This window comes from Echinops telfairi, unplaced genomic scaffold (assembly GCF_000313985.2).
Source record: "Echinops telfairi isolate 266 unplaced genomic scaffold, ASM31398v2 ScPeMD7_60;HRSCAF=208, whole genome shotgun sequence".
NCBI lineage: Eukaryota > Metazoa > Chordata > Mammalia > Afrosoricida > Tenrecidae > Echinops > Echinops telfairi.
In genome coordinates this window covers 18146515-18161050 of record NW_022103958.1, presented here as the reverse complement: position 1 = coordinate 18161050, position 14536 = coordinate 18146515, and the positions used below count along the sequence as shown (strand labels likewise).

Sequence of the window (14536 nt, the reverse complement as noted above, 5' to 3'; positions counted from 1 at the left end):
GGGCTGGAACACTAGAAACAAATCTGTCATTCTACATTTTCCAGAAAATGTATATTAAAACCACTGCTGTACACCCACCAGACAGGCTAAAATAAAACAGAATGGCAAAAGGAAAGAGCTGGTGGGAATGTATATTGGTAGAACCATTTTGGAAAATTAACAGTATCTTTTCAGACACTACAATCCTAGATATTTATTTACCCAGTAGAAATGTTTACATATACACAGAAAATACAAATTATAGCATCATTTGAAATAGCCCAAACCAAAATCACTTAAATATCTATCCATGGTAAAATGAATGTAGACACGGTGGTCAACTAATGTAATAGAGTGCTATACTGCATAAAAAGGAAAAAAACTACAAACACGCACCAGGGCTGAGCCTTACAGACCACAGAAATAATCCACACAAAAACAAAGAAAACTCCTTGATGGCATTCCCAATCAGAATAATGATAACCTTTGTGGAAAAGGGAGGGGACCCAATTTGGGCACAAATGATATCTTCTTTTGAACTGGAGGATGTTAGTTGGCATGTTCACTGTGCGATAATTCACTGACATGTTTGCTTGGAATTTGTGTACATTTCTGTATGTTAGCTGACATCATCAATGACGCCAAGTGGCCATCTTGAGCCCACTGCCAGATCTGTGATGAGAAGAGCACTTCATCTCAGTGCTAATCTTTCTAACGTGTGCTAACCCAGTGCTTTATCATCTGTGCTAATCCCTTCCTCTGTGTAACCCCAGTAAGGTAAACATTAGGCAAAGTCAATTTGAGAAACGTTCTACAAAATACTCAATACGTTCCAGACCAATGCTCCTTAAAACGTTCCAGGAAAAGGGACAAGCAGAATATACCACTAAATGCAAAGTGGTATTCTGCATTGGGTCCTGGGGCAGAGAAAGGGATAAATGAAAAAATGAAGAAATCCCAATGAATCTGGAGTTCAGTTAATAAGAGTGTATCCATTGAGGCTTTGAGTTTTGAGAAGCCTTCCTGGTAATGTAAGAGGGAACAGCATGGGAAGTTGAAACTGGGGGACCGTGCACAGGTAGCCCCTAGACTTTCTTTACAACTTTCCTTCAAACCTAAAATGATCCCCAGATAAAGCAGCACATTTCAAAAAGTTTTTTTCACAAGGAATGCAGCTATAGCCGTTACATACATACATAATCTCCTGTCAACTTGCAAAGGCTGGAGTCTAGCCTGTCAATCAGGGCATGGCCTTCTCTGAGGATTCTGGAAAGTCCTCTCCTCCTCCCTGGAAGCGGGACACACTCTCTCTGCTTCGTCTTCCTGCTGACAAGCTACATCTCCATGTACACTGAGGGAGCCAGAGCCCTGGAGCTGGAGGAGCCACATGGAGACCCACGCCAGTGCAGAGATGCTGCCACCACCACTGGATCCACAAGACTTTTCAACCACTGGCCTGTGGATCTTCCTGCATTTGGCATCATTGCATGTGTTGCATGAGTCTGAAGAGGAATTTATAGACTGGTTTCAGATATATGGGTGAATATTGGACTTAAGGACTTATTCTGGACTGGGCTGGGATGTTTTCTTAATATGTAATTACTCTTTACATAAAGCTCTTTCTCATGCACCTGAGTGCCTATGAATTTGTTTCTCTAGTCAACCCGGACTAACACACCAGCTGAACAGCTGCCGGTAAGTTGCAAGAGGAAAGAAACTAGTATTTTTGTATGCTAGAAGCTATCTGTTGGACATTTGATACAGAACATTAACAAATCAATAATTTTTTTTAAAAAAATCAATTTCTTGAGGAAGATGGATAATTAGACAGAAAAAGAAGTCATAACATCAACAACGAAGCCACAAACATGCTAAATACACAAAACTAAGAAAACCCACATTTTCAATACAAGAAAATCAAAGTTTGTTGTTATTTTTTTTAAATCAAAGTTTTAAGAAGCATCTTTATATAACAGAATCGGAGCTATCAACTCAGGGCAGGGTTCAAATCTTGCTTAATGACTGTGCTCACGAGGGAGTTATTTCACCTCTTTCCTCATCTGTAACATGACGGTTAATACCACCTATGTGGGAGAACTGTATTGAGAATTATCATTTGTAAAAGTGTTTACTAAAGTGTTCTCATGGCAGCTAATAAATGTTCATTTACTCACTGCTCCTTATCTATTTGCATAAGAAACAGTGAAAAAGTAACTACACAAACCCCTAGATTGGAGCTCTATTGGCTGTCTTACTAGTTTGGGCCTTGCTTACATCACCGAATCTCTCTAGGTCTGTGCCTTCTTCATCTACAAAACGAACGTTTTGGTATCAATCAAGGAGCTGCCAACTCTAGCCTGCAGGCTAGGGCAAGCTTACTACCTTTGGATGTGTGCATTCCCTCCACCCCCAAAATTTATTTGTTCTTGAGAATCTACACAGCACAACATTTACCAGTTCAACAGTTTTACCTGTGCCATTCAGTAACACGGATTACCATTTCCGTTCTCATCTCTCCTTTTCTGTCCCTGTCCGTCTCCTTCATTAACAAAAAGCGCGTCTTCTCAGGCTCCTATTTAATCTTTCCAGTCGCTATTACCAGTTTGGTCCCATTCAGATAGTTCTTAAAAGATCTGCTCCAGGCAGATCCCTTCTTAATTTTGTTTTATTTTTTTAACTAACTAAGCTAAACTATTGTCTGGTTTAAAGATTTCAGGGGCTATTTCTGGCTGCAGGTCTCATGATTATCATAGAGCAAGGAGCCTTTATCCTACACTCCCAACACTTTGAGAGTGTTTAAAAAGGGACGTCAAGGAATTTCCTAACAACCTGACCTCCAACTGCTAGGTACAAACCAGTGGTCAGGGAGTCTGGAATGCCAAATTGAGCACAAGGAGAAGAAAGAAAGGAAAGGGGCCCCATTTCCTTTGTTTCTCCTTCCCCAGGCGGCTCAGGTCTACATTCTCATATCCTATCTATGCTAATGCTACATTAGCTATTTAAAAGTGCTCTGCCCTTCCTGAAGAAGGAAGAGCCACAGAACAGTGGATGCATTTGAATTCCGGTGTTGGTGAAGAATACTTCAAGGACCATGGACTGCCAGAACAAGAGATCTCGTTAAAGGTACAGCCAGAAGGCTCCTTCGAGGCAAGGACAGTGAGACTTCATCTCACTAACTTTAGACCTGCTATCAGGAGAGGTCTGTCTCGGAGAAGGGCATCATGCTTGGTAAAAGAGAGGGTCAGTGAAGAAGAGCAAGCCCCTCACTGAGGAACAGTGGCTGCATCAATGGGCTCAGATCTAGGGCCCGTTGTGAGGATGGCACGGGACTGGGCAGTGTTTTGTTCTGTTGTGCACAGGGCTGCAGTGGACTCGATAGCACCAAACAACAGCAACAACACCAAAGACCTCTCAAAGGCGCCCTGGAAACGCAGTGGCTAAGAGTTCACAGGTGCCCCTGTGGTGCCACTGGATAAGCACTGAACTGTAACGGCTGCAATGCAAACCGACAAGCTGCTCCTCAGGAGAGAGATGAGGCTATTTTCTCCCGTAAAGAAATCCCTCTAGAGGGTGCTATAAGCCGGAGTCAACAGGATGGCAGTGAAATAATGGAAAGGTGTCTGACCTCACCACAACTCTCAGGAGCAGCTATGGCAGCTGACTTGTTAAAACCCTGGGTACCATAGGGTGACAGTTCTACTCTGTTCTATAGGTCCGGTGGCCAACCAGCAGGGTTTCTGTTTGTTTTGTAAGTGAAATTTTCTCTATTTTTATTGCGGAGTAGCATTATATGAATTACCCATTCACTGACGGAAGGGCATGTGGGTGGTTTTCAGCTTTAGTCAAGTTTATAAAAAGCTGATATGAAAATTTGCATAGTATGTATGGATTGTGATATAAGTTGTACGAACTCCCAATAAAATGATTTTTAAAAGAAAAAAAAAAGAATTTGCATACATGTCATTATAAACAGCACCAATCATTTATCCGGAGTACATAGCTAGGAATGGAGTTGCTAGACCACATATAAACAGAAGTAAGCCAACTTCCACATGCTTAGTTACCTTTCACCTGTCTTCTTGGGTGAAGTATGTTCAGATCATTTTGACCATTTTTTTTAATCGGGTTGATTATCTTCATTTTGAGGTTGTTTTTTAAAAATCATTTTATTGGGAGCTCTTAACAGATATAATAATCCATAATTCAATTAGATCAAGCATAATTGTACAATTGCTACCACCATTAGTTTCCAAACATTATCTTTCTTCTTGAACTCTGATATCAATTCCCCTTTATCCCCTCCTTTCTCCCCAAGGAACCCTGTCGGGTGGAGGACATATCTTACACCATCCAATTTATCCATTCACTGCAATTCTGTTATTTCTTCCCCTAAACTCATCATTGCTATCAGCTCCCTCTCCCATCCCACCCCCTACCCATGCCCTCAGGGAATCACTACTCCCAATACTGCTTCTGAAGGGTTATCGGTCTTGGCTTTCATGCATCCAATGCTCTATACAAGGCTAAAAAGATTAATAAGGTACAACAAAGACCACAATAGTAAGGGGAGGAATTATTACAGAACTAGAAGATAGTTATGTGTTTCATCAGAGCTACACTACTCCTGAGATTTATCATCCCTTCTGTGTGGCCCTTCTGTGAGGGACTGTCCGATTATGTTACAGGTGGGCTTTGGTCTCCACTTGATCCACGCTCCTTCGTATCACCTTGATTACTTGTTTTTAAACTTCTGATATCTCTTCCAGTTGACACTTTATGATCACACAGACTGGTGTGCTTCTTCCATGTGGGCTTTGTTGCTTCCCTGCTAGATGGCCGCTTGTTTGAACTTCAAGCCTTTAAGACCCTATCTTTTACTAGCCGTGTACCATCAGCTTTCTTTACCACATTTGTTTATGCATCCATTTTGTCTTTAGCAATCATTTTGTAAAGGTGAGTATCATACAGTATCATATTATTAAAGCAAGCCGTTTTTGTACTGAGGCTTGATTTAAGTAGAGGCCCAGAGTCCATCAAGCAGAAGTTTTTAAAATGACATTCTTAGCTCTCCTGTCATTCAATGGTTTAGAGTCCCAGAGGTTCTCAATCTGAGGGTTGTGGCCCCTTTGGGGGTCAAACAACCCTTCCACTGGTGTCGCTCGATTCATAACAGTAGCAAAATTGCAGTTATGAAGTAGCAACGAAAATAATGTTATGGTTGGGAGGTCACCACAACAAGGGTCGCAGGATTAGGAAGGTTAAGAACCGCTGGTGTAGACTACAGCTCTGGAGTCAGCCCCACATTCAAATCCTGCTTTGTCTTTTGCTTCATGATGGTAAGCAGCTGTGTATGCCTCAGTTAGCTTGCCTATTAAGACTAGAATGGTAATGACCTACCTAATGGGATTTTTGCAAATTGAATGCACTAACACTCCTGAAACACTTGGCTTTGTATTTAGCTATGTGCTTAATGAATGACAGCGACTGTAAGCTCTCCCCCATTTTCACTGATCACCACCAAGTAATTATCTTCAGAGTTATTTCCCACTTGAGATTATTTAACCCCATACTGAGTGAATCAAAATATTCATTTCTTCTAAGAAGCTATTAAAAACTTTAATCAAAGGCATTGCCAATCTCTTCTCTCACTCCCAAGTCATTCTTTCTTCTACCTTCTAGCAATTCAATTTTAAGCACCTGGTCATGCAATCAGACTCCTCATGGGAAGTATCGAAGGAAGGCCATTTCAAATGAGATCTTCCTTCTAAACCAGCGGTTCTCAACCTGTGGATCGAGATCCCTTTGGGGGTCGAACGACCCTTTCACAGGGGTCGCCTAAGACCATGGAAAACACATTGATTTACATTACAATTCATAACAGTAGCAAAATTACAGTTATGAAGTAGCAACGAAATAATTTTATGGTTGGGGTCACCACAACATGAGGAACTGTAGTAAGGGGTCGCGGCATTAGGAAGGTTGAGAACCACTGTCTAAACTGTAGAATCTCAAGGAAAGCAAGCATTTGAGAGGAACTGGTTCCAATCTCAGCTTAGCAAAAATGAAACAGGTGCCATGCCTCTCAGTAAAACATGAGAAATGACTGAATCTAATGAAGGATGAGTAGCAACAGGAGGGATCTCCAAGAAATTTGAGGGAAAATTCCATTATCTTTTCATTCCACTTTCCCACAAACGCTTGGAAACCTCTCTCTGCATTGTGAGCTGTAAATTTACAAATAAAATGTATGAAAAATAGCTTGTTGGCATGTCTTGCCCAAATTGGACAGTAAGAGTGGAGGCAAAAGAGCGAGATTCTGGAGTTAAAAAACACCTCACTTCAAAGTGTCCCGGCTCTACAAATGCCAGACTAGGCACATTTCCACTCTCAGTCCCCACTGTTAAGGACCCAGGGTCTCCCACAATATTAGGTAGTCAAATAAACACTTTCCCTCCTACTTAGCCTAAAAGCAGGAGAAAGTTGCAGTTTTCCCAAATAAAAAATCAAGAAGTCACAATTGTCATCCTCAAGCAATCTTAGTGTTGTTAGTTTCTTCACTGCAAGTAAATAGTAAGATAAAAAAGTTCAATCAATCTGCTCTTCCAATAAATAGCCCAGGGGGCCCCACATGGGCAGAAATAGGGCTAGCACTGGAGGGTACTTAGTCCTCTCGCAATATTGGGGTTGTATTTCCTCGACCAAATGTGAACGTGAAATTCCTGACACTGTTGGGTTAGCACAGATGCACAAATGAGCACAGAAACGAGAGACCCAAAGCTCTTTAGAGTAAGCTTTAACAAGAGTCACTAATGAGGTAGGGAGGCTCAGATGCTCAGTACCTTTCAGGGATAACACCATCCGAGGGCACCTGGGCTCCAAGTATTTCTTGAGATCATCCCAGGCCCTTTTAATTGCGGCGTAATGGTCAATGTATCTTCCAACATCAGAGTAAGTGTCTATGAACAGAGATTTCCAACACTGATTCTTCTGTGTTCTCTCTTCCCTAAACAGATTTTTAAAAGACACAGAGAGATAAAAAGTCATATCTTCTGATATGATGTTAACAAATAATTGAGACAATTACCAACATATTTTATTGGGGATTTGTGGTGATTTTTGCCTTTCATTTATTTAAGCCACACATGCAGACATTAGAGCAAAAAGTAACACATCAAAAAATTTCAAAGCAGGTATAGCTGCCATGGTAGAATTACCAGCATCTTCATTTTTCAAAAAGTTTTTTACTCTTTAATACAACATAATATGAAAAATATGTACAGTATGTATTTCAAATGACTCCTAAATATATACCAATTGTAAAACACATGTATTTTTTTCCATTTTAGAGGGTACTTAGATTCTAATAAAATGATAGTAATTTAATATATGAGGGAAGCTTCAACAAGTTCATGGAACAATTTCACTATCTTTCAATTGCATTTCTTTCCATGAACTTGAATTTACATTGGATAGTGCTAGCCAGAGAACCATAAAGCTTCAAGGGAATTACAGGAGGCAACATTTTTATTTGGTACAATTCCACAAACATATTGAGGGTCTACTTAGCCAATGAGAACAAAACTAAAGCACATCTGATTGTTTTCAAAATAATCGCCGTATCAGGGGGAGTTACGTAGACCACTCCAATATCATGTTAAAGGCTGAGCCAAAAGTACTCAGAAGGCTTCACCGGAGTTGCAAACAAGAAGTAAGAATTACTGAGATAAACATACAGATGGGTAAGTTCCCGCTCAAGTGGATGGCACTGCCTAAGCAAAAGCCAGATGTCGAAATAAAACCCAAAGCTGTTTTGGGGCAGTCCTTTCCCACTCCTGCCGTCCTGAGTATTAGGGCAGCGTTGCCCCAGAGGGCTTTCTTGGCTGTCATCTTTACAGATATGGATCACCATGCCTTTCTTCTGCTGGGCCACTGGATGGGTACAAAGTGCCAATCTTTAGATAGCAGCTAAGCCCAAACTGCTTGTACCATTCGGGGACTTTGAAGTGTCTACAGTCAACTGTTAAGTATTCCAGTGTTACTGGGAGGTCAATTTAAGAATCTCAAGAAATAGAGAATAAAGCAGACATAGAAGCCCTTAGGGTCTGGGGCTTGATGAATTGGGACTTTATTCTGTGGGAAATGAAGACCACTGAAGGGTTTAACAGAAGAGTTAAAGGGGTAGATGTGTAGTTGTGGTTTGGGAAGAGTAAACTTAAGGGGTGTAAGGGAACCAAAAGGTCGGTGGTTTGAACCTACCAGTCACCCCATGGGACAAAACGGTGACTGGTTGCTTCCGTGAAGATGAGAACTTTGGAAGCCCTGTGGGGCCACTTCTACTCTGTCCTGTGTAGAGGCTATGAGTTGGAATCAGCTCAGTGATGGTTTTCATTTGAGATACCTAGAGATATAGAGCTAGAATTAAGAGGTTTGAGTAGTCCCAATAGAAGAGGATGAACCGAGCTTAAAAATCATTTTAAAATGTGATCGCTGAAGTGAAATGAACAGGAAGATTTAAAAAACACTTAGAAATGAAACTCCAAAAAGGTTGTGAACTGAATGAACGTAGGAAGAGAAAAAGAGGCGATGTAGGACCTGGCTGGGGTGTCTCAGGAGATGCTGTCACCAATGGAATTCAGAGGGATCAGGTTTAGGGGTGAGGAAAACAACGCTTACTCAAGGTTGTTTTTGTTGGTGTCTGGGGACACAGGAAGGGGAGCACCTTATTGTTAATTCAAATAATATACAAATATATTACTCAAGCCTAACAGACCAAAGAACTGGTCTCCTATTCTCAGTGCACCTCCTCAAAGGAAACTTCCGTTCTTGCAAGAATGTATCCATATACTTCTAAATGTTTCATCCCTCTAGTTCTTGATTTGTCATTTTTACATGGTGTCCATTCATGGATTCTCATTATTTATGGATTCCAAAATTATAAATTCACCTTCTCACAAACTAAGTCCATATTCATGGTGCTTTCACAGTTATGTATATGCATTTGCAGAGCAACAAAAATTGAGTCAATCGATGCAGGCATTTCCAGCTTAAGTTGAATAGGGCTCTTATGCTATATGTAAACAAGTGTCCTTTTTTAGGGCTTACTAGGGCCTACTAATTGCCAGGGTAGTCCGTGGGTGGCGTCAATAGTTAAGTGCTTGACTATGAGGTAAAAGATTGGTAATTCCAATCCAACCAGAGGAGCCTTGGGAGACTGGCTGGTGAATCTACTTCAGAAAGGTCACAGCTTTGAAGACTCTAAGGCGCACTTGTTCTCTGGTTGGCCAGGAGTTAGACCTGACTTGATGGCAATTAAGGAAAAACAACAATTAAAAATTTTCCCCATTTTTGTGCTTATTGAAGGTTTTGCTATTTAAAATGCACATGTGCAGAAGTTTCAAGTGTTCCCAAGCATAAGAAGGCTGTGATTTGTCCTGCAGACAAAATGTGTAAGATAAGCTTCATCCAAGCATAAAGTATAGTAATGTTGGGGATCAATTCAATGTTAATGAATCAACAAACTATATTAAATAAGGGTTCTTTTAAAGAGAAACAGGAAAAACAAGAGCTATATATTGACTAGTTGACAAAAAAAACAAAAAAACAACAACATTGTGACCAGAGGCTTGCAAGACCCTCGGTATTTCCCTTAGATAATACAGTTTCACTCCTTCAGAGCTCACAGTAATTTTATGAGAAATCAATTGTATCTAAAATACCCAGTGTCAGATTGCCCAACAAACGAGGTAAGCACAGGTTTACTTATGCTTACTTACTGTTCTGTAGTAAATATTTTCACATCAAAGATTCTTCTTCAGGCACAGCTAGCATCTGTCTCACCCCTAAACCCACAGCACCTTCCTACAGAATATCAAAACCTCTTTCAAATTCATATTCCCTGACAACGAGGGAGCACTCAGTATTAAGCAAGGTAAGAAGGGGCTTACTTGTACTTACTAACTAGTTGATTCTGTGCCCTACATAGTAGTAGGCCTAAGTAAACATTAGTAAGTAAGCAGGAGTGAACAGTAAGTAAGCATTAGTAAACCCATGCTTACCTTGCTTCCTGGATCATCTGCCCCTGCTGTCACCCAAAGTGAAAAATGTGGATATAGCAATACTTAAAATTCCCTCCCCTTGCTCTTCCATCTTTTCATTGTTTGGCAACTCCATGATTCTGAATCTTACTGGCTGTTCTATAACTTTAAATAACATATTTAAGCCTCTACTTCTTATTTCACCAACTCTTTGACTCTGCTCAAAGTTGCTACATTGATTCTGCTCAAACAGAGAAATACATTCTGAGCATTCCGACTCTTTCTTATGGCTCCCTAGATGATACAAACAGCTAAGCACTTGCTACCACTAGCTAAAAGGTTGGCACTTTAAACCCACCCAGAGGTGCTTCCGAAAATAGGATTGGTGATCTGCTTCTGCAAGGACTTGGACTTCCCATGGATCGATCCTAATCTGTACGTATGGGGTCACAGGAAGCAGAGTTAACTAAACAGCAACTGAAAACAACCTTTCCCAGCTCCCACCTATTTGTTCTGCCCGATTTGTTAACATTTACTGACTTTGGTGAACCCTTTTAGGGTATCCAACGGAAAGGTCCGGAAGACCCTGAGCAAAGTTCAGCAGAGACAGCAGGGCCAGTGTTTCCAAGAGTTCATAGAGTGAGGAAGGCAATCAGCATTTACCGGCAGGCACGAGAAGAGCCAAAAAGGAGAGTGAGAGGGAAGGGTTACAGTTAGGAAAATTTGGACAGACTAAGATTAAGATGCCAAGGGGCCAACTACCAAAACCACACTGCACAGCATACTCACTCAGATATCAGCCAGTACTGTTTGCAATGTCTTCTCCACAGTGGATCATGATTTGATAGCTGGCTAAGTCTTCGACTGACATAGCAGCAGCTGGTTGTTTGATGATGCATATGAAAGAAGGGGGGGAAAAAACCTTTAATGAAGATTAAAAATTAAACTGAAAGCTTTACTTGATTCGTTTTTGCTTTTCTATACTATCCATTTTCTCCCTTAAAATAGCCAAACAGTATTTTTAAGAAGCTGCTTAACATGGTAACTAGTGTTACTTTCTGAGTAGGGAAATCGCTATGTGAGTTCACAAATAAACCCTGAAACCTCTATGACTAACTTTCATATGAAAGTCTATACTGGGGAATAAGGGTGTTCATAAACAATGAGCTCAAGACAGAAGACACTGTTCTAAAATTGACTGATGTGATTATACAACTGTTTTCAATATGACTAACTATTGAAATGTATATTTGAGTTTTATGCTAATGAAACTTAAAAAAAAATAGAATTAGACAAATAAGACAAGAAGACTACGCTACATAAAACCTCTGGGTTTACCTGAACTCAAGGGGCTGGTGTTCCTGCATTGTTACTGTGAGTCATTTCTACATGTTGGAAGAAATGGTATTCAAATGTAAACAAAGTGATTTGTTTTTCAAAGTTCTGTGAGACTACTATATTCACAGGTGCTTTGTTTTGCCTTAATTTTTCCACAAACAAGTAAAGAAATACTATCACCACACATTTTGATTACAACAGCTACTAGAGTCAACCTATAAAGTGTTAGATCCTTCTGAAGTCTGGATTCAATGTGCGGGGCTATACCCATTAATGTAAATTGCTCAAAGGCATAGAATTTAAGAAGTAAAGAATTTCTTACTATATAGAGAAACTTAACACACTTAACACAATAGTGTCCCATTCTTGTGAATGTTATTTACCCCCTTCCCATTCATTTGGCAAGAAGGAAGCAAAGATTAGGGATTTATCCAAAGATGCAGCCTTTCAAAATCACCAGTTAACAGATAAAAATCCTCAAAGATCACACTTGGGCAAAGATCACACCTAATTCATTAGTTAATTAACAAGATCTTAAATCACCTGGGATTTGTCAAGGCGATGAGCAGGGCAAAGGAACCCTGGTGTGTAGTGGGTTCTGCACTGGGCTGCTAACCACAAGGTCAGCAGTTCAAACTCACCAGCTGCTCCACAGGAGAAAGATAAGGCTTACGACTGCTGTGAAGCTTTACAGATTTGGAGACCCACGGGTTCAGTTCTACTCTGCCTGAGGATGGCAGAGTCAGAACCAACCGGATGGCAATGCAGACTTTGTCCACTGTCACCGTTTCCAGCGACCCAGCACCCTCATCCTTTTCTGCTGGTGCCCAAACGACCTTTTGTAAATAGGAATGCTTCTGTTTTGTGAACTCAGGTTCCATCCCCTTTCAAGATCTCTTCCCACCCCACCCCCCTCCATCCCCCACCCCTGGCAGTTAGACAACATAAAAGAATCTCAGAGCAGTTCTGAGGCACAATTAAGAGAGGAGGAGTGAGGGTCTAGAGATTCTGATCCCATAGGCTTGAAATGAGATCTAGCATATGAGTATTTTGAACGTGCCACAGGTGATCCTGGAAAATGCTACCTAATAAATCATCCTGGCAAGGAGAAGGTTTCATGCAATTTCAAAATCCAACCTTGGATCTGAAATTGACTGTGGTAATGATTGCACAACTCTTCTTAATATGATTGAACAATTACATTGCATGATATGTGAATTATATGCCAATAAAACTATTTTTTAATCCAACTGTGGAGCAGATAGTGTGTGTGTGTGTGTGTGTGTGTGTGTGTGTAGCAGATATACGATGAACCCAATGGGCCAATCCCATCCAGTTCAGGAACTATGTAGTAAAAATGCCAGGATTCAGCAAGAGGCTAGACACTTGACAAAGCCAAGCTGTCGGTGCAGAGAAGTGGCAGCAAACTGGAAACTTTTCTATGGATAAAAAACAAAGGTATTCAACTCAATTTAACTCCATAATAAATGTGCGAAGGAATCATGCCATTTCTGTTTAAAACATTAATACCTCCCTTAAGCATTTAAAATAAAATCTCCTCCTCACCTTGGCCCACAAGCTCCTTCCTGCACGATCCCAGCAGTCTCACTGCAAGCCACTCAGCCTGTGAGTCACCCCTACCTGGAGCCACACAAGACTTCTTGCTCCTCCACAAGGCCATGCCACCGTCAAGCCGTTCCTCCTGTTCCTCCTGCCAGGACAGCTCCTATGTGGCCCCTCCTCCCAATGTGTCTGTTCTTCCCTTTCCCGTTTCTTAGCAGAGCGATCCATTGACTTCCTTCACAGCACCTCCAGCTACCTCTTATAATTACGTGCTTGTTTACTTGCTTTTTCACCTGGCTCCCTAAACCATAAGCTCCATGCGAAGGACCTTGTCTATCCTGTTCACGCTTGGATCCCTAGCATTTAACAAGCCGGCACGCAGCAGGCAACAAAAAAAAAAGCTGTTAAACAAATAATGGATGCAAAGATAAACAGGAGCAGGACAGGCCTTGCATGCAGGAAGTCCACAATCAATCCCGCATGGCAAATACATTCTGCAGAGGAAAGAAGGTGGTGGGGGAAAGTCAGGGGAGGAGGGCTTAGAGGAATTCCATTTTGCCAGCTTGAGGAGAGGCAGGCACAAATTCCAGACAGGGTTACGAGCTTAAACTACAGAACCAAAGGCTGTAAGTGTGTGGAATGCTGGCACAGGTCTGACCTGGCATGAGGAAACTGTATAAATACGGCAGAGGATGAGAAATTAGGCCTGAAAGGCCTCTATAGGCCAAATAACAAAGGCTTCAAGAGCCCCCAATTAGTTTTTTTAAGGGGTTGTAATGTAAACAAACAGGTAGCATAGGTTTTTAAACTGGAGAATGAGCTAGCCTGTTCTGAGAAAATTCGCTCTGATGGAAGGTAGCTCATGAATCCAAAGTGCGGAAGGTGAGATTTGTAAAAAACCTATAGCCACAGAAAATTTCTGATGAACGCTGGGCAACTTGGGCAACCTTTCACAAAGAAAAACCATAGGCTAGCTCTCTGCTTTGAGAAAAACCTGAACAAGACAAACATATACAGGTAGCCACCAGAAACTCGGGTTATTCCTGTTTCTGCTTAGGCCAAGCTACCTGTAGCTCCAAGAAGCCTGCACTTCCAAAAGGAATTGTAATCCACGGGATAAGATCCTCAAGTGGCTAGAAACCAATTGCCATTTAAAACAACCTCCTCAATCTCTCCTACCCATCCTAAGATTTTTCCTCCTCTACAGATATTATGCAGGTAGCAGCGCCCTAATAACGAGCTGCCAAGGGTGTCAGCAGTCCTGACACCAAGGGTGGGGGTGAGGATGGGGGGCGTCATTTCTGTAACCACCACGGACAATTCCAAAGTCGGACGGAATTGAGTATTTCACCACCCTCGCTAGCAGCCGGTGTTTATTTTTGGACCAAACATCCGCAATGTGGGAACCCCAAAATGCACGGGCGAGAAGGGCAGTGTCGCACCACCGGAAGTCAGTAGAGGAAAAAAAACAACAACAGAAAATAAGCTCCAACATCCAAATGTAACGGGGACGGCTGTAAGCAAAACACAAGTCCGAATGCGGGCCCAGCCTGCAAATGACCGTGCGGAGGAACGTCGCGACAGGGTCGAGGGGAGGAGGGGGCGCCCCGGCCCCTCCCCTC

General features: G+C 41.6%; 1 protein-coding gene across 2 annotated transcripts in view; it reads right to left on the bottom strand.

Moving 5' to 3' along the window:
- Positions 1-11463, bottom strand: part of FBXO3 (F-box protein 3) — a 28939-nt gene extending 17476 nt beyond the window's left edge. Inside the window, exons 1-2 of one of the 2 annotated variants that reach the window (XM_030885883.2) lie at positions 10803-11463; positions 6819-6982 (exon numbers count right to left, since the gene is read on the bottom strand). In XM_030885883.2, the coding sequence (XP_030741743.1) occupies positions 6819-6982; positions 10803-10912 (274 nt within the window). In that variant the 5' untranslated portion in view covers positions 10913-11463. The remainder of the gene's footprint in view (positions 1-6818; positions 6983-10802) is intronic. The other variant, XM_045290930.1, reaches the window with a different exon arrangement.
- Between the last annotated feature and the right edge of the window lie 3073 nt (positions 11464-14536).